General features: G+C 47.2%; 1 protein-coding gene across 1 annotated transcript in view; it reads right to left on the reverse strand.

Annotated features, from left to right (window-relative positions):
* The window catches only part of LOC122223937 (LIM zinc-binding domain-containing Nebulette-like), a 200,513-nt gene extending 184,442 nt beyond the window's left edge, over positions 1–16,071 (reverse strand). Inside the window, exons 1-2 of the mRNA XM_042945057.1 lie at positions 15,873–16,071; positions 14,515–14,609 (exon numbers count right to left, since the gene is read on the reverse strand). Of these exons, the coding sequence (XP_042800991.1) occupies positions 14,515–14,609; positions 15,873–15,941 (164 nt within the window). The 5' untranslated portion in view covers positions 15,942–16,071. The remainder of the gene's footprint in view (positions 1–14,514; positions 14,610–15,872) is intronic.
* Between the last annotated feature and the right edge of the window lie 3,506 nt (positions 16,072–19,577).

Raw genomic sequence — 19,577 nt, forward strand, 5'->3', positions numbered from 1 at the left:
GGTCATCTCTTGTCTCGGGATAGACGTGCATTTGAGACTTGCTTGTCTTTAGAATTTCTTGCGAGCCTTTGCTCACGCCGGCCGTCGGCTGGCTTGGCCCTGTTCTTACTGTCGGTACGTTCTTGAATTCTCAGTTTTTACCATCTTTCACATAGTGTGCTGTACTCGTCGGAGCTCAGAAAGCCCGCAGGGGATGCCCTATGTGGCTTTTCGGTTTGGGGTTTGGTTTTTGTTTCAGGAGGCATTCCCCTTTTCTCACTCGTGGGAATAACCCACCTTCAATCAGAGCTTGATTTTTCCAAGTCTTCTATCTCGCTGAGACAGCCTTCTCTCTATCCCTTCCTTCCTCTCCTCTGTAAACTACATGAAGGCCAAGTGCCAGCCAAGGACCACTCGCACACAGTCCCCGGGCTCTCCTGAAGTCGGCCTTGTGGCGTGACCAGCCACCCCTTCCTTCACCCCGAGGCAACAGAGACCGCTTGTTCCAAAGTCCTGGCGACCGCGACATCACCAGCCGGTCCTTCCTTATGTCCCACGTGAAGTCCGTAGCAACTTGAAAACAGTGAAACTGTACGCAAAAGGCACAGCAAAAGATCCACTGATACTCTCTCCCGCTTCCAGCGGCTCATTAAACCTCCCTTCCCCGCTGCATCTTGCCTCTGCGCCGAAGTGGAAACGTGCAGAGAGAGCTTGGGTGGTTATCTCTTCCCACCTGCCTGTAGCGGTGCCCACATCCCATGTTCTCCGTCATTCTTCCACCTTCGAGTGTCTTTCTTTCTATACGTGGATCCACCTTTTAGACATGTTTCTTTTTTAGCACAGCCAGCCTCCCCGCTGCCAGAATTTCATTATCAGCTCGTCCCCGCCCCCCCCCCACACACACACACTGGTGACCCTGCCAGATCTCATGAACCTCCTTGAGGGTCTCTGCGTTGGTACAGATGGATGAGGTCATCAACGCTCCTCTGCTCTGTCCCTTTGGAGAATTGCTTGACGCTTCCTCCATTCAAGTACCTCTTTTGTGTTCCCACCTGTTTTCTCCTGCTGGGGAATTAATTTTTAAATCCCGAGTAGCAATCTCTGCTAACCCACCAGAGAAGGATGCCAGGAAGGAGGCTTCCTGTCAAATGAAGGGCTGCTCCCATTCGGAATAAATGTACTTTTACAGTCAATCCACGCATGTTCATTCAGTGTCTGTTATATACCCAACAGCGTATAAAGAAAAACCAATATGCTTGTCTTTCAACATCTGTGACACTGTCGTTATGCAGGACACTTCTTGGGAAATAGCCCCCAGGTACAATTTACAGGTGCGTTCACTGACCACTCACCCCTCAGGTACATACGACCCAAGAGACGCACAAATAAACCAGCCTCCTGACTCTTGGCCAATTAAGCCTGACATTACATAACTGCCATTTAAAAAAAAAAAAAAAAAAAAAAAAAAAAACCCCACAGAGGCAAACCCTCTAAACAGGATTTTCCTTCTTTAGCAGCCTCTGAGGAAGAACTGTTCTAATATGGTGTTTCTATTCCTGACAGGAATAACCCTTAATTATTATGTGCCTTAAGCATCTAGAAATTTTTAAATAGAATTGCACTTAATGTTAAGAAAATCAGAGAACTACGTCAGTGGCAACAGAAAATACTTTAAACAGAGAGAGAGAGAGAGAGAGAGAGCTGGCATGGGGGACAGGGACGGGGGAAGAACACAGATCTTGATAAGTTGCCTTTGAAGTTCTGGAAATCCGAGAGAAGAGACAGAGCATTGAAAAAATTCACCAAAGAAAATTAAATTCTTCCATAAGAGAATGTAAAGGCTCGTCATTTATCAGGGATTAATGCGTTAATCCCTGATCACGTTTTGTTTCCGCAAATAAATCATTGTTATTTCCAGGAAAAATATATAGATATGCAAATAAATATGCACATTGCCTAATATCTAAACACAAGGTTCATGTCTCTTTTTTTTAATGTTTATTTCTGAGAAAGCGAGAGAAAGAGAGCACATGGGGGAGAGGCAGAGAGAGAGAGGGAGCGAAAGAGAATCCCAAGCAGGCTCCAGCTGTCAGAGCCCGACGCAGAGCTCGAACTCACAGACCATGAGCTGAAATCAAGGGTCATATGCTTGCTTAACTGACTGAGCCACCCGGGAGCCCCAGAGTTCATTTCTAAGACTTTCAAACACATAGTTATAACAAAGTGATTGTTACAAAGTACCTACGTAAATGTTATTCCTGTCTTCTTTTGTTCAGTTGCATATTAGTGACCAATAATCTAGCAATAAATTTCAATATTTTGCCTAAACTCTGCAGCGGTAGCTACCATCCATGTGTGTTATCAGTCTAAGCACAGCCGGGTCCGGCTGGGATCGCCACAAAGATCTTCATGGAAAGAAATCTATCCTCTCCTGTCAAGTCAGCTCTGTCAGCCAGAGAGGCCTGCCGTTGAGCTGAATTGCTCAGACAGCCAGAGGGACTCAGCCAGTCCCGACAGAGCTAGCTGGGCGATGTGCTCTATCGAGGGGACATCTACTGAGCACACAGTAGATGCTGGAGTATACTAAGGCAACTGGGACAATTCCTGCTCTCAAAAATGCTGGTTAGCTAGTAGGAAAGACTTGCTTTTTTATGAAGAACAAATCTAGAGAATTCTATCAAGATTCCTTCCACAAATAGGTCCTCTCACACACCTCCTGTGTGCATTCAGCAAACAGTTTACAAATCTTTTTTGTTGTTGTTTGTAATGTTTATTTTTGAGAGAGAAAGACAGAGACAGAGAGAGAGAGCACACACAAGTGGGGGAGGGGCAGAGAGGGAGGGAGACATAGAGTCCGAAGCAGGCTCCAGGCTCTGAGCTGTCAGCACAGGGCCCGATGCAGGGCTCGACTTCACAAACCGTGAGATCATGACCTGAGCCGAAGTCGGACGTTTAACCGGCTGAGCCACCTAGGTGACCCTACAAATATTTTCTTTAATGTTTGTTTATTTTTGAGAAAGAAAGAGAGACAGAATGCCAGAGGGGTAAGGGCAGAGAGAGAGGGAGACACAGAATCCCAAGCAGGCTCCAGGCTCTAAGCTGTCAGCACTCCCAACTCGGGACTCAAACCCACGAACCATGAAATCACAACCTGAGCTGAAGTTGAACGCTTAACCGACTGAGCCACCCAGGCACCCCGACAGTTTACAAATCTTACCCAACATCTGTTGATTGGTTAAGTAGATATGGTGGGTTCTAGATCATCATTCTTGTCATAATGAGACCGGAAGGTTCATGATGTGAAAGAACAACACCGCGTCAACAGTTCAAACAACATATCTGATAAGGACAGTGAGAAGCACGCCTGTTGTATCATAAAAAATCTGACCTGCATTTGTCCCCGCTTCCTGGGACGTACTCCAAATAGTTGTAATTTCCCAAGTAATTGGAAATATCTTTGTTATTCGTCAGTCTTGATCCATACCTGAGTTATGCTAACAAGATGGCTTCAGATGGGACTGGCCACTCCAGAAACCACGAGATTAGAGGGTTGGTCCTTTGAGTCGGGCAATATCAGTGGACCTCCTCCAGGGAGGGGAGGGGGACAAGAGGCTGAATAATCACACGTGGTCAATAAGTCATCACATGTGTGGAATTAAACCTCAGTAAAAACTCTGGACACCGAGCTCGGTGGAGATTCTCAATCGGTTAACACATCACCGCACCCGCAGGGAGACACGTCCTGATTCCACAGGGCAAGGGCAAGAAAACGTGTCCAGGACCCTCCCCACCCTCGCCCTATGTGTGCACTCATTTGGCTGGTCCTGATTAGTATCTTTTACAATCATAAAACCATAATCTTAAGTACAGCCCCTTTCTGAGTTCTCTCAGTCATTTTAGCTAATTAGCTCATTACGGGCACCCTCATATTTGTTTTCAGAAGTGTGGGTGGCCTGGGGACTTCTGAACTTGCAGCTGCCATCTGTCTCGTTGGGGACCGCACCCTTAACTTATGGACTCGACACTAATTCCGGGTGACTGATGTCAGAATTGCACTGCAGCATTGCAACACCCATTCTCAATCCCTTAAAAACATGCCAGAAATAATACCTTTAAGAAGTCACGCTCTTGCAGTTGACCTTACCTCCCCAGCCCCCAAACCACCTCCAACCCAAGATGCGAACGGCCATGGTCCACCCTCGGCAGGACACTGCCTCCAATAGGTAGACAAGCACAACACAGCCATAGTACAGGGCAGGCCTTTGGGTAAGTGCTAGAATTGAGGTGTAAAACCAAAATAGGCACACAAAGAGAGCCCAGCAAGTAAAAGGTTCAGGATGGCTTCACAAAAACTGTCACAGCTGTGCATCCTAAAGATGAAAGTAACTTAATTTTTTTAACATTTATTTATGTTTGAGAGAGGGGGGAGGAGGGGCAGAGAGAGAGGGGAACAGAGAATCCACAGCAGGCTCTGCACGGACAGCAGCGGGGCTTGAACTCACGAGCTGCGAGATCACGACCTGAGCCGAAGTTAGATGCTTAACCAACCAAGCCACCCAGGTGCCCCAGGTGACAGTAACATTAACAGAGGGGACAGCAGGAAGGCCTAAGAACAGTGCGAGTAAAGGGTCAAATCATGGGGCAAGTTTATTAATGAAGAAATTTTTTTTTATTAACTCCTTACTGTGTGCCTGAAACTGGGCTCACCTTATTATTTTGATATTCCAATGAATCCTTAAACCTCATCTAGTATCATACCCATTTTACAGATGAGGATACTGAGACTTAGCTGAAGAAATTTGATGACGGCATTGGGCGAGCCGCCCAGTATGACTGGAGAGGAGGAGGGGAGACCGATGTGAGCAGAGGCAGGTAGATAGATGGTAAAAAGCCCCCAGGTGCCGGTCAGAAACCTACTTTATTTTTTCTGCAGGCAATGGGGAACATTCAGACGTGTTTGTGCAAGGGAGTAGTATGCCCAGAGCCATGGTTTCAAAAGACAAGTGTGGTGGCAGGAAAAGCCTTCAAAAAAGAGAAAGACTGGAACAGGGAGACCAGTTGGGGGACAACGGTCGGATCAATGGCCAAATATGGTAAGAGAGCCTGAGCAAAGGCAAGGACAGAGGGGATGAACACAGGGATGGGATGATGGGGAGGGGGGCGTGGGAGACAACAGAGATGCTTAAGGCTCTGGGGCACAGGTGGATCAGGGAAGAGTAGCCAGGAGAGGAGGGCACAGACATCTAGATCATGAAAAATCCATCTGTCCATCCGGCGTCCCTCTGTACTGATGCATACACTGACTACACTGCCTTCTGTTGCTCCCGCACGTTGCCTGGTTTCGTGGAAAGATCAAGTTCATGCTCTTGATCAATTAATGGCTAACAAAGTCACACTTAAAGACCGAATTCGATACTGGTGGGCAGTCATCTGACTCCACACCCCAGATCACTGGCCCCCTGCGGTACCCGGCCATCCCATTTCTCCCAGGCTCTCTGTGGTTGACTTATACCTGCCTTTGATGGGTAATGAGCATCAGGGGATCTAATCAAGGATTTTTGTCTAAGTGGCTTTTTAGACTGCTGAGCTGACACCGAAGTATGAGACCACCAGTCCACCTATCGATCTGATGCTATTCAAAAATACACACATCGAACTAGTTTTCTCCTGGCTGCGCCTAGGATTCGATGGGAAGGAGTCAACAGAGAGCGTGGAAAAGGAAACAGTAGTTGAACGCAACGCAACTCCCTCAAAGACTCCAGAAAGAAAAATGCACAGCCAACTACAGATAAAATTAATAATGGGTTTCCAGCATCGGAATAAATAATCCTTGCTGTTCAAACCTGGTCCTCCTGGCAACTTCCTGTTTTCTGCTTATGTCTCTGCCCCACATCTAGGTTCCACGAGAAAGGCTGCAGAATGTTTTATTCGCTAGCAGAACTTCAGAATCAATAACAATGCTTTTACTAAGCCTGAGAAATGTTCTGGGTACTCAGCTCATAAATATTATTCTAGATCCTACTTCTCTCACACTGCTAAAGAGCCTAAGGCTTCCTAGGTACACTAACTGTAGGAGAACAGAAACAGAAAGGAAAAGAAATTCAACTTTCTATTCCTCTAGAGACGGAGCTTGGAGGGGCCTGAGGCTCTGGAGAAGGAGGGTGTCTTGGGGGGAGTATGTCTGTTCTCTCTCACTCCCGACATCCCCAGGAACCACAATGCCTTTGTAAAGCACTCCTCTGAAAACGTTTAACGAAGACATACCGAAATGCACCCTTACACAAGCCCCTGACACATAATCAATACCCCTTTAAGCGCACACATCTATATCTTGCATTAACCTTGCATTTCACTGTGATTTAGGAGATCTGTGCTTCATCTCCAAATCTTTTCTTATCTGACATCATTCCATAACAAATACATCATCATAAAGAGCCCACACAAGGAAGGCGCCTTGCGCAAACACTTTTAAGTGTGGCAGAACTCAGTACCTGATGTGTAACCTTGGTCTTCTCCAACGATTTCAGAAGATATTAACATTCACGAGATACCCCCCACAGTTCAATAAGGTAGCTGAGAAACAGATCAGTCTGCATATGCCCGGAACCGTTTTGTTCGGTTCAAATAAAATGTCTCCACCCTTCACTTTCGATCCTCCCATTTTCACAAAAATACAAACACAAAAGCAAAAACCAAACACCTGTCATCCTCCTGCATCAGGTCTATGTCAAGGAGCCAGAGGTTGAATCTTTTTCTATGCAGTATGTAACTGAAGTCAGGCAAGGCATATTATAATTGATGCTAACTAGAACTCCCACAGACCACAACGCCCATAGATAGACACTGTTACTTTTAACAATGTGACATTTTCTCCTCCCTTTAAGGGGGAAACATGAGACAACTTTCAATTTATGATAAATAAGACAGGGGACTGGGGCGCCTGGGTGGCCCAGTCGGTTAAGCGGCCACATGCAGCTCAGGTTATGATCTCGCAGTTCATGGGTTCAAGCCCCGCGTCGGGCGCTGTGCTGACAGCTCAGAGCCTGGAGCCTGCTTCGGATTCTGTGTCTCCTTCTCTCTCTGCCCCTCCCCTGCTCATGCTCTGTCTCTCTCTCTGTCTCTCAAAAATTAATAAATGTTAAAAATATATATTTTTTAATAAAGTAAAATAAATAAGGGAAGGGACTAACATTTGTGCACCTGTTAGGTGTCGTTTGATGTGCTGAGGCTTACAAATATTTCCCCCATTTAATTTCTACAGAGTTCCTGTTATGTAGAAATTACTATCTTAATTCACAGACTATAATTAAATCCAGAAGAAAATAAAGGAACGTCACTAGGGGATCTTTTAGGATGGCATGCTTGGAAACCGAGCACGTAAGCAGCGAGGGGAAACCCTACCGTGTTCTTTACGGCGTGGCAATGGCCAGCCTCAGCCGGGAGACTTCAGCCCTCGGTATTCAGACTCTGTGCAACCTGGCCACCACACCGCCATTCAGGCTCCCCAAAACGTGCTCTCGAGCCAGCTTCTCACCCCGCCCCACCTCTGCCCGCCTGCCCGAGAAAGAAAGCAGGCTGGGCCGCATCCCGATCTGGGGGGTAAGGCAGGGCTACGCTGATAACAGCACGGCCTCCACACTCACGGAGACAGCTAATCTTTATGGAGGGCTACGTGCCAGGCTCTGGGGGTGCAGAGTGAGCAAGACAGATGTCCTCAGAGCCACCCCAAGCTAGAGGAGGGTGCACACACAGATAAGCACACGGCTCCTTCAGAGGATGGTGACGACTCTGCCGGCTGAGCGATTCCTGAAGGGTGGCAGGGGACGGGACAGGATGGGGTTGGCACCAAGGGGGTGAAAGCCATGGCTGTCTGAATCCATGAACTCAGTGAGTACAGGGCTGCACGGACCGGCAGCCTTCAGTGCTCTCTGACGCGCGGGGCACTGAGAATATGGCACTGAACTAGTAATTCTCAAACTTTCTTGACCACCATTTCCAGTAAGAATATTTTTTACATCATGATCCAGTGCACTCTGTATACACACAACTAGAAAAAAAAAAAAAAAGAAATGAGGGGCGCCTGAGTGGCTCAGTCAGTTGAGCGTCCCACTTCCGCTCAGGTCATGATCTCGTGGCTGAGTTCGAGCCCGGCGTCGGGCTCTGTGCTGATGGCTCGGAGCCTGGAGCCTGCTTCGGATTCTGTGTCTCCCTCTCTCTCTGCCCCTCCCTTGCTCTCTCTCTCTCTCTCCCTCTTTCTCAAAAATGAGAAACTTCAAAAAAATTTTTTAAATGTCTGCCAAAACAATACTCATTTCACTACTCAGATGCACTCCGATATTCTCTCCCTCTCTTTCTCTCTCTCTCTCTCTCTTTAAGTTCTGGATACAACCCTCTAACGGATGACAGCCCACAGTGTGAAAAATATTGATATAAACCTTTTAACAGGCATAACTATTATTTCTTTGATGTACTTCCTCTTCTCCCCCTACCCTCTTTTTCCCCCTTCATCCCTCAAAAAACTTATTTTCACTGCGGAAATAAAAGCAGTCCTGTCTACGGAAGTTCCACTGCATGCCAGAAATACTGCACTGTCTCCTTAGTCCCACACAGCCCCAGTAGGGTGAGAGGTACCATTCCCATTTTACAGAAGAAGAAACTGATGCTTAGAGATCAAAAGATTGGCTTGGCAGAACATGCGGGAGCCAGGGTTCAAATCCAGTTCTGTCTTGCTTCAAAACTCCAATTACACCACAGTGCCTTTCGTGAAAAGTTCTTAAGTAATTAAAGCCAACTTAATAGCAAGAATTTCGTAAGTCCCCTTGAGATAACTCAAGCCCTTGGAGGGTTACGGAACCGGGGTTGAGAGGTCTAAACAGAGATAAGGGAACTACACGGTGGAAAGCTCTCAGGTTTAAATTTAATTTCCTTCCGTGTCCTCGGAGCACCCCTTGGTAAAGGCATCAACAAGGGCTGACCAGCAGAGAAATGGTAAGTGAGAGCCAGCAGAGCGTTGGCCTAGATAGTCACCCTCAAGACGGGCTGGCTGAGTGGCAGTGACCTCTCCGGGGGGCTCACAAGGAGCGTCACCTACCTCAGCATCTCCCAGGTTGTCGACAGTCAATAAATATTCACAAGACGACCGCTAGCACAGGCAGAGCGAAAGTAAACACGACGCCCCGCTCCTACTGGTTTATTTTTAACATCTCCCAAAATTATGCTAAGTGAAACTATTTGCTGAACAGAGATTCTTATTTGGAAAGATAGTGAAACATGTCGAACACAGATATTTGTGTTCTTTCGGCCCCATATTTAAAGATCCATTTGGGGGCGCCTAGTTAAGCCTCCGACTTCGGCTCCAGTCATGATCTCCGGGTTCGTGGGTTCGAGCCCCGCGTCGGGCTCTGTGCTGACAGCTCGGAGCCTGGAGCCTGCTTCGGATTCTGTGTCTCCCTCTCTTTCTGCCCCTCCCTTGCTCGCACTCTGTCTCTGTCTCTCTCTCTCAGAAATAAATAAACATAAAAAAAATTTTTTTTAAAGATACATTTGACACAGACACAAGGTATATCAAATGTGGGCAGATCAGGACAAATTTTCAGCCCCTCAAAAATTCCCACAGAAGTGATGATGTGGGGAAATTATTGACAAGGTCCTGCTAAACTATTGCATCATTAACTGAGCCCTCCCCTGACCTAAAATAACTAGACTTTTAGTGCCAGTACATCAACTGGCCTGTCACTGCCATTGCTATATTTCTAAGCGGTAATATTTCTCAGACAATTTGAAGAAATGAGGTATTATTTTTACAAACACATAATAAGTGCAATTTTGACTTTTACACATAAGTTAAATAATTTATTTGTCAAATGGCCTTGGGGTTTATATTCTTGTGTGGCTTGTTGGGTAGTTTAACTTGGCATATAAATTCACATACAAAAATGAGGTATGTTTTTTGTCTAATCATCTTAGTGTTGTTTTCTCAAGATCTCTTAGCAATAAAAATATCACCTCGTCCTCTTTTCTTTGCAAGTTTCATGATGAAAAAAATTCTGAATGTGCCAAAGAATCCATGGCCTGCTTATGAAACATAAAGGCTATGAAAACATGGCATGTATTTAAGCAGACGAGTTTGTTTTTAAATATTTTAATAGTGTGACTACTGCATTAGGAGCTAAATGTGTATTAAGTCCAATCTTACATCGAGTGGGTAATATACTTTGATCATTCTATCAAAAGATCAAAATTTAAATATTATGTAAATTATACCTTATACATGTTCTCCTTTGCATGAAATCAAACAGAAAACTTGTTTCTTCTCTGAACACATGAGACTATAAACAAGCAACATATTTAAAGGGAAGAAAATTCTCACTACTTCATTCCACTAAAAAAAAAAAAAAAAATGCCCCCAGGTATCAATTAAAATAAAAAGCCTTTATGTTTTCTAAAAATAATCTTAAATGTCTGTTTATCCTTTCCAAGTTTCAAGCATATTCTTAATATTTATTTTAAATATTTTTGGTAATTATGTATGTTTTTTTCACAAGAAATGCTACATAAGTCCTCTTTGTGAAAACTCCGACAGATTTTATAAATCACTAGAAAAGAAATTAAAGAATATTAAATCTCCAGTAATCAAAAAAGTTGTCATTTTCACAACTAAATGTAAAGTATGAACCTTGATTGGATTCTGGTTTAAAAAGAAAAAAGCAGATACAAAAGACATTCTTTTTTTTTTTTAATTTTTTTTTTTAATGTTTATTTATTCCTGAGAGAGAGACAGAGCCTGAGTGGGGAGAAGCAGAGTGAGAGGGAGACACCGAATCCGAAACAGGCTCCAGGCTCTGAGCTGTCAGCACAGAGCCCGACGTGGGGCTCGAACCCACGGACCGTGAGATCATGACCTGAGCCGAAGTCGGATGCCCAACCAACTGAGCCACCCAGGCGCCCCTGCAAAAGACATTCTTAGGACGAGGGAAATATAAACGTAGACAGGATTTTAGATATTATGAAATTTTGGTTAATTTTCTTTGGTGTGACAATGGATCTATGATTGTTTAAGAAACTATCCTTATTCTGGGGTGTCTGGGTGGCTCAGTCTGTTAAGCATCCGACTTCGGCTCAGGTCATGATCTTGCGGTTTGTGGGCTCAAGCCCTGCATCAGGCTCTGTGCTAACAGCTCCAGAGCCTGAAACCTGCGTCGGATTCTGTGTCTCCCTCTCTCTTTGCCCCTCTCCCACTCATGGTCCCTCTCTCTCTCTCTCTCTGTCTCTCTCAAAAACAAATAAACATTTAAAAAGTTAGAAAAAAAATATCCTCATTCTTAGCACATGGATGATGTAGTTTTCAGGGAAGAAATATCAATGTATGAAATTACCTTCCTTGATGCATGAAACTGACAAACGGTCTGACAATAATATATTTGCACACATAACTAAATAGAAATAAGGGGCAAATGTGACCAAATGTTAATAACACTGGAATTTCAGTGGAAGGTATACAGATGTCCATTGTATTATTCTTTCAACCACTTTGTGTATATGGAAATTTTTCCAAAGACAAGTTGTGGGGGGACAAATAGTCATTTTCATTTCAACATGTATGCATGTCAACTCCTGAACCAAACAAAGTACAGATAAAATATTGCTCTACATGGATACAGAATGTGTCATTTTCCAGTAACCGTATGCTTCAGAGAATCAATTTTCCACCATTGACCCGGAGAAATTATGGCAACCCTTCTGGCCAAGACCATTGACACACCACCTGAATTAGAGCAGAGGCATCAGAATCCCCAGAGGGTAATCCATGCTGCCCAGCGAGTTTACAAGGCAACCTGTGCCCTTGGAAAAATAAGAATTGAGAACAGGGGCCTTCCGGCCTGGAACCTTCACAGCAGACAGGTTCCATTTCTGGACACAGCAGATCAAGCTGTGACATGAACTTAAAGCTAAATTAAACAAATTGACACCATCAACTGGAATCATTCACCCGCTAAAGCTAGATTTCTCGTCTTCCCCTGTCTCTCTGCTCAACAAAGTGGACCACCAGGTTTAATATTCGACAAGAAATCTGAGATGCTACCCCCCAAGTTCCACTTAAACCTAATACCAAAGCACTTGAATTATATAAGAAAGTTTAAAGAGAAAATCTGTAAGCATTTGATTTAGACATACCTAAAGCATTTAAAATAAGACTCCGTCCTATGAAACAACATAGTAGGATGTCTCCTATCTACAGATCGAGGCTCTTTGTTTTGGGGCCCAAATCTCAACAGTTCTGGGCACTAGTTCACTATTAAGTCAGATTGCAAACCAGCCACCCTTGACTTGCCGCAGAATCTGATATTCTTTTTTTTTTTTTTTTTTTTTTTTACATTGATTTATTTTTGAGAAACAGAGTGAGACGAAGCGTGAGCGGGGAAGGGGCAAAGAGAGAAGGAGACACAGAATCCGAAGCAGACTCCAGGCTCCGAGCAAGCGGTCAGCACAGAGCCTAATGTGGGGCTCGAACCCACAAACTGTGAGATCATGACCTGAGCCGAAGTCGGACACTCAACCAACTGAGCCACCCACGTGCCCCTCTGATATTCTTTTTTAATTAGACTGAACCGAAACTAAGCAGTAAGCACTGAGTTTTCAAGTGGTCCCATGCAACCAAGACTCTCTCAGCTGTACCTTTTTTTTTTCTGTCCTTTTATTTTAATCATTTCTTTTCCCCCTAATTCAATTCTTTATCTACCTGTATGTGTCTATATGTAAACACATACATAATTACATACGTATACATGTTATACCGTATCGCATCGTATTAAATGTAATTGTTCTCTCCTCAATTTCTTTCTCTCCTGTCTTTCCTTTTCTCCTCCAACTCCTCCAGGCCTATCAGGGCCACCCGAAGGCATGGTTATCACCGGGTTGAACTCCAGGATGTGGAGCCATAAAGAATCTTGATGTGGCCCATAAAGCCTAATCGAATCAGGCCACGGCTGGAGTAGTTATGGGAAAATGGTTCACTTTCCTTTAAACTAAAGAACAATTATCTCGTTTATGGGTTGTAGGAGACCCTTTCCCATCTAGGTACTGCCGGCTGCCTTTGATGTTTAACCAGTCACATGTACCTCTCTTTAAGAAAAGCAGGAGACTATGACACTGAAGTCCCATTTTTTGTTCCGTGTTATCGCCATAAGATACATGGTATAGGAGGGCCGAAGACATCAGTGAGTTTGGGCAATATCTGTGAACTTCACTTATCCAAAAAAGTCCTGAATTCTGTTCAGTGCTCCCATGTTCTGATTTCTTGAAAAGTTTCTAGTCAGTCAATAAGCAATAAGCTGAGACCAATCAGTAAGCAATAAGAGAGTAACAAAAAAAAAAAAAAAAAAAAAGTTCTTCACCGGAGAGGTATAAGCACACTACATTTGTTTACCAAAAATTTACTATGAAAACACAGTCCCATGAGTGAACTGTCAGTTAACCATGGGCCCTCCATCTCCAGAAGACCTGGCCGAACCTATTTCCGAAACTCTAGAGAGAGTGAATCTCCAGCCATATTCCAGCCAAAAGGCTAAGGGTCCTATGCCACCTGTAGGCTCCATCGGCCCCCACAGGGGAATGGGGAAGAAGAAGGCTCAACAATTCAGGGCCAAGAGCTCTGAAAAGTGCTAAAAACACTCTTGGATGGGAGAATACTCAAGGTGTGGGGAGACACATGCCCCAGGGCAGCAAGGTCGCCATTTGGAACCAAGGGCCAATTTCCAGATTCTAGGAGTGATTGGAGCCCTTTCCTGAGAATTATCCTCTCAATGCCTCAATTTCTTCATCTGTCAAATGGAGATAATAATAGTGCCCCCCACCCCCACCCCCAAGTCACAGAATCTGTAAAGATTAAATGAGTCAGGAGGCATAAAGTGCTTACCACAGGGCCTGGCACACAGGAAGCACTGCGTAAACGCTAGGTAACTGCCACCAGTATAGGCTAAAAGCATGCCTACGGAAAAACCTGCCAAAGAAAGGTTGCCTTCCCTAATCTCCCCCATCAGACCTACTCCTAACCAGCCGGAAACACCGTGTCTCAATTCCTTGGTTCTCTGTTTCAGCTCTAGGATCTCTGGAGCGGTCTCAGCTAAGATTAAGCGAGACTCCTTTCCCTAGCAACTAGGTTCAGATATAAAATTGCAATATGGCAACATCACGTGACTGAAATGGAAATCTGACATGCACTTCAGAGCCCACACTTTCGCTGCGTGTAAGTTCTTCAGCTTCTAACAAATGTCCCCCACTCTGCAACCCTGTGAGCCTCAAAAATCGACCCCGCTGGAAGACACACACAAATTACCCTGCACATGAAGAAAGACACGAGTGCAATGACCTTCCGCAAAGTCCGTGGCCCCAGCGTGTGTGGCATAAACCAGGAACTGGCCCCTGCCACACCTGCGTGACACAGTGAGTCAGTCTCTCGGAACGGGCAGATGCCCTCACTTTTGTGTTCTGGTGCTGCACCTACCACACCTGGCACACCTTGTTGACAATACTTACGCATTACAATAGGGCTTCTTTTCATAGCCTTTGTAGTTGTTCATGTTGAGAGCCATCTTACAGACCTCACAATGGAAACATCCTTTATGCCAATACTGAAAAATAAATAAATAAATATTTAAAAGTTTCGTGCAATGCCAGCGCTTTCCGGGACGGGTACAGAAAGGAGATATTTTTTAGTGCATCACAGTCCCCACCCTCACTTGAAAATACCGCAACAAAATGATTGTAGGTAACAGGAGATGTGGTTACCTCCTCTCGGTTATGTAAATAAGGCAGACAGCTACGAAAACTGAGTTTTAAATGAATCCCCACCGCGACGTACAGATTCAGAGGCAAGAACTGCCAGGGCTCCATCCACACGGCCCTCCTAGGAGCAGCCAGAATGGAATCCTAAACTGGTTAATAATGGAGATGTGGAACCTGGGTAGTGGCTTCAGAAGGAAAACGAATCCAGTCCAAAGCGCCTAAACGCGGAGTTTGTTGGATCTCAATAAATATGTGTCCACCGGAAACCAGGCAACCCGAAGGAGCCAGGAGGGGGACTAGGCAAGTACCCTCGCCCCCCCCCCCCCATCCCTGTCCAGCTTCTACTAAATTGCAGGAAAGGTGGACCCAGTCCGGGAGGGCTGGCGAGATGACGGGGTGCTCTCGAGAGGCATTTGTACCAGCACACGCAAATTTGTCAGGGACCGCCTCCGGCTGGTTTCAACGATCAGTCACTCAGGATAGCGCGGGGCTCGCTCCCCCAGGCTGTTCAACTCCATCCACGCCCGGGAAGGACAGGGAGCAGGGCTGCAGGGGCCGGGCCTAAAGCCACTTCCTCTGGAATTCCCCAGCCGGGTGGATTAACCCCCCGTGGATCCTGCTCGCCGCGCCGAGCCGGGGATTATTCTTAGCAATGCCGCAGCGGCCGCCCCACGACATATTAATTATTATTTGCCTCTCCGCCTCACCGCCGTCACGGGGGGCGCTGGGGCGGGGGTGAGGTGGGGTGCGGGGCGGTGAGGGGCAGGAGTGGCGGTGCGAAGGGGTCGAGCCTGGGCTCTTCGGCCCCCGGGCCGCGCTCCGCCGCGCGCCCTCCGCAGCAGCCCCGCACCCTCGCCGCCCGCACCCCGACGAAAACCCTCCCCGGTTCCAACATCACCATCGCCAAGCGTGCTCTCTGGATACTCCTGCGGGCGTTTTTCCTTTGCGTGCCCTCACCCGGTGCCAAAACACACACACACACACACACACACACACACACACGCACAGAGCCCCACTCCTCTCCTTGCATCCCAGGTGCCAAAACTTCTCGGAGCAGGTGCAGCCGGGCCCCCGGCAGGTCCGGGCTGGCCCGGCGCCCCCTCGCTCACCTTATCCAGGCAGTTGACTTTCTCCGTGGGATACACGACTTTTCCGCAGCGGGCGCACTGGGGGTTCATCGTCGCGGTTCCCAGGGGCGGCGGCTGTGCGGCAGCGGCTGGGGGCTCCGAGGAGCCGCTGTGACATCCCCCGGCGAGCCCCGCACCGCCTCCGGGCAGGCGGGAGGGCTGCGGGCGGCCGGGCGCCGGGGTCGGGAGTCGGCGCCGGACCCCTGGCGAGCCGGCCGCGCGGCGCGCGGGAAGGGCGGCGGGGCGCGGGTGGGTGCGCGGCGGGGCCTGGCGCCGGGGTTGGGGCGGGTGGGGGGGCGGCCGCGCTCGCTGGCCCGGGCTCGGCTCCGGCTCGGGCTCCGCGCCGCTCGCTCTGCGTCGCTCGCACTCCAGGTACCGGTGACTCACACAGACACTGGCTCCCGCCCCTCGCGCTCACTCGCTCCCCCGCCTCGCCGCCGCCGCCGCCGCCGCCGCGCAGGCCAAACCCACCGGCGCGCCCGGACCCAAGTGGCAGGGAACGAGCACGTCGGGCACCGGGGAGGGAGGGCGCGGCGGGGGGGAAGGGGGAGGGCGACACCCGGAAAGCTCCGCAGACAGCCGCGGGCTGCGACTGCGAGGCCTGGGAGCGAGCCCGGTGCCGCAGCCGCAGCCGGGGGCGGCCAGGTGGGCGGCGGCGGAGGAGGGAAGCGCGAAGGGGGGGTGGGGGGAGGGGGGGCTCAAACCCGCGCACTCCCTGCGCCTGGTCTTCTGGCTTCTGCCCCCGCCGGGTCACCGCGCTCGCAGGCCGGGGTTCCTGGTGCCCAGAGGACGCGCGGGCTCGAGCCCGCGCTCCTCCGCCAGCCCCGGCGCCGCGGGCAGCGGCGCACCAACGCCCCACGCGGAGCCGACTTCCCGGGCGGAGGCCGTCCCGGCCGCGCGCAGACACGCGCTCGGGCCCGGCAGCCGCGAGACGCGCGGGGGACCCCGGGGCCTCCGGTCCCCGCGGCGCCGAGGGCTGTGTCGCGCCCGCTCGCAGGGGAGTCTTCGGAGAAAAGCGGCCCCCCGCGCGCGCGCGCGCGCGTGTGAGGTCCTTGGACCCCAGCTGGGGAAGCGACTTCTCTCGCTGGCTCCCAACCTCGCACTTTTTTTTTTTTTTTTTTTTTTAATCTGTTCTTGGGAAACCAGCGGTCATTTTAGGCCTGTCACGCCCTTCTGGATTAATCAGCGGTCATCATCCATTCTGCTGTGCGTGCATGTGCGCGTACGCTGTATGTTTTTACGATCAAACACCACCGAATCCAGGAAAAGTTCTTCTCCTGCCTTAAGGGAAGCATTGCCAACTCATGGTCCTAACCGGAAGGTCCAGAAGATCGAGCTGAAGGCTGAGGTGAGGGTCGGATGAAAGCAAACGGAAGAGGAATCCGTGGCTAGTTTTCAGCAGGTCTCAGGTTATTGGACTCGCTTTGGAAAAGGCAGCAACACGGAGCGTCACTGCCTGAGTTCGAAGCCCAACCCCGCCATTTACTAGTCGTATGACTTTGTGCTACTGCTTAGCGTCTCTACGCCTCAGTTTTCTAACCTACGAAATGGGGATAACCTAGCGCTGCAAAAACAGCTGCTACTCTCCCACTGTGAGGATTAAGTGAGTCAGCAGTTCTGAACCGCTTCCATCTGCCTGCCTCGTGGTAAACTCTACATAAGTGTCAGCTAAGATTATCATAGGTTGGGTAGAACAAATAAGCAAACACATTCCGTTGCTAGCACACAGATTAAGGCTCAGTAATGCCACATAGCAACTACTGTGACAAATATTTCCGCCCTTTTTTCAATAATCATAGCTGCAGCCTCTTCATGGAAAAAAAAAAAAAGTATTGATCTGTGAGCCTCTTAGGCAGCCTGCGTTGTTGAAATATCATTCGTAATGATGCTGCGCCGTTTGACTTTCAGAAGAGATAATTGCTGAAAAGAGATTCACCGATCCAAGAGCCTTTGAACCACTCCTTGCCCTGCTCACAAATCCCCCTCAAAGGCAAAGAAGACAATAATTTGCTGTCAGAGAGGATCAGATGTCATTTTAAAACACCTCAGAGCTCATTAGAAATGCCTGAGACCATGGATAAACCTGGAGGATTTTATGCTAAGTGAAATAAGCCAGAGAAAGATAAATACTGCATGGTATCACTTATATGTGGAATGGGGAGGGGAGGGGAGGGGAGGGGGGGGGGGGGGAGAGGAGAGGAGAGGAGAGGAGAGGAGAGGAGAGGAGAGGAGAGGAGAGGAGAGGAGAGGAGAGGAGAGGGAAAGGAAGGAAGGAAGGAAGGAAGGAAGGAAGGAAGGAAGGAAGGAAAAAAAAACTATAACATAGAAACAGAGTAAAAAATGTGGTTGCCAGGGGCTGGGTGGTGGAGACAATAGGTGGGTAAAAGAGTACAAACTTTCAGCTATAAGATGAATAAACTCTGAGAATCTAAGATGTATAACATGGTGCCTACAGTTGAGAACACTGTATTGTATAATTGAAATTTGCTAAGAGAGTAGAACTGGAACTGTTCTCATTAAAAGCAATGTAAATATGAGCGGCGCCATCATGGCTCAGTTGGTTAAGCATCTGACTTCAGCTCAGGTCATGATCTCGCGGTTCATGAGTTCGATCCCCGCTTAGGGCTCTGTGCTGACAGCTCAGAGCCTGGAGCCTGCTTTGGATTCTGTCTCCCTCTCTCTCTGCCCCTCCCCCACTTGCGCCCTCTCTCTCTCTCTCTCTCTCTTCCTCTCAAAAATAAATAAATATTAAAAAATGAACAATGTAAATAGGAGAGATGATGTATGTGTTAATTCGGTAGAGGGAACTTTTTCACAAGATATACATATATCACATCATTACATAAAATCATAAAAATAACATATAAATAATATATACTTATATAAAATATATTTATAAAAAATTAAAATCCTATTCTCTCTTTTAAATGGTATGCAAAAAATTCTGAGGAAGATTGACGGTGATTGTCACGTTTGGAGCTGATTTATCAGACCTTTTAACTATGAATTACACAATTTCTTAGCCAACCAGCACCTATCACAATGCCTGACACATAGTAGGTACTAATTCAATGTTTTCTGAAAGAAAATATGAATAAAACAAATGAATGCATTAAAATTGGAATTAACTATGATGTTTTGTTCTCTCAAGAGTAAACAATGCTTAGAGTTGTACTTTTCCCATTTGTTTCTCTTACTATTTTCATTTTCTGCATTAAGCCAGCTTTTAAGTTGCTTAGTGTCATTTTACTGATGTAAGAAGAATTTTAATACCATCTGTCTTAAAAGGACTTCTTTATTTCAAAATTCAAAGCACTATAAACAAGAGATTTGGCAGAAACCTGTCATCTGGCCCAGGCTTCCTCGTTCAAGCAGATGAATAATTTAATTATCCACTAGGGAGACCTTTGCCCCTTTCATGACTTTCTCACTTGACTGGTCAAGAAATCATTCCTTGTGGTAACTATGCCCCCCCATCTCTACTTTAATTAAATCCTTTTCTGCTGGCTTGAACATCCATAGATAGAAAGAATGACTAACCATCATGACCCTCATGAAAACATTTATATGCTTATAAAATTAAATTTTTTTCTTTAGCTAAATTTCCCAAATCGATTTACTTTTACCTCTGGGGCCTATTTATACAGAACCTATGGGAGAGTGTATAATCACATTTGTTATTTAAAA

This window comes from Panthera leo, chromosome B4, assembly GCF_018350215.1.
Source record: "Panthera leo isolate Ple1 chromosome B4, P.leo_Ple1_pat1.1, whole genome shotgun sequence".
NCBI lineage: Eukaryota > Metazoa > Chordata > Mammalia > Carnivora > Felidae > Panthera > Panthera leo.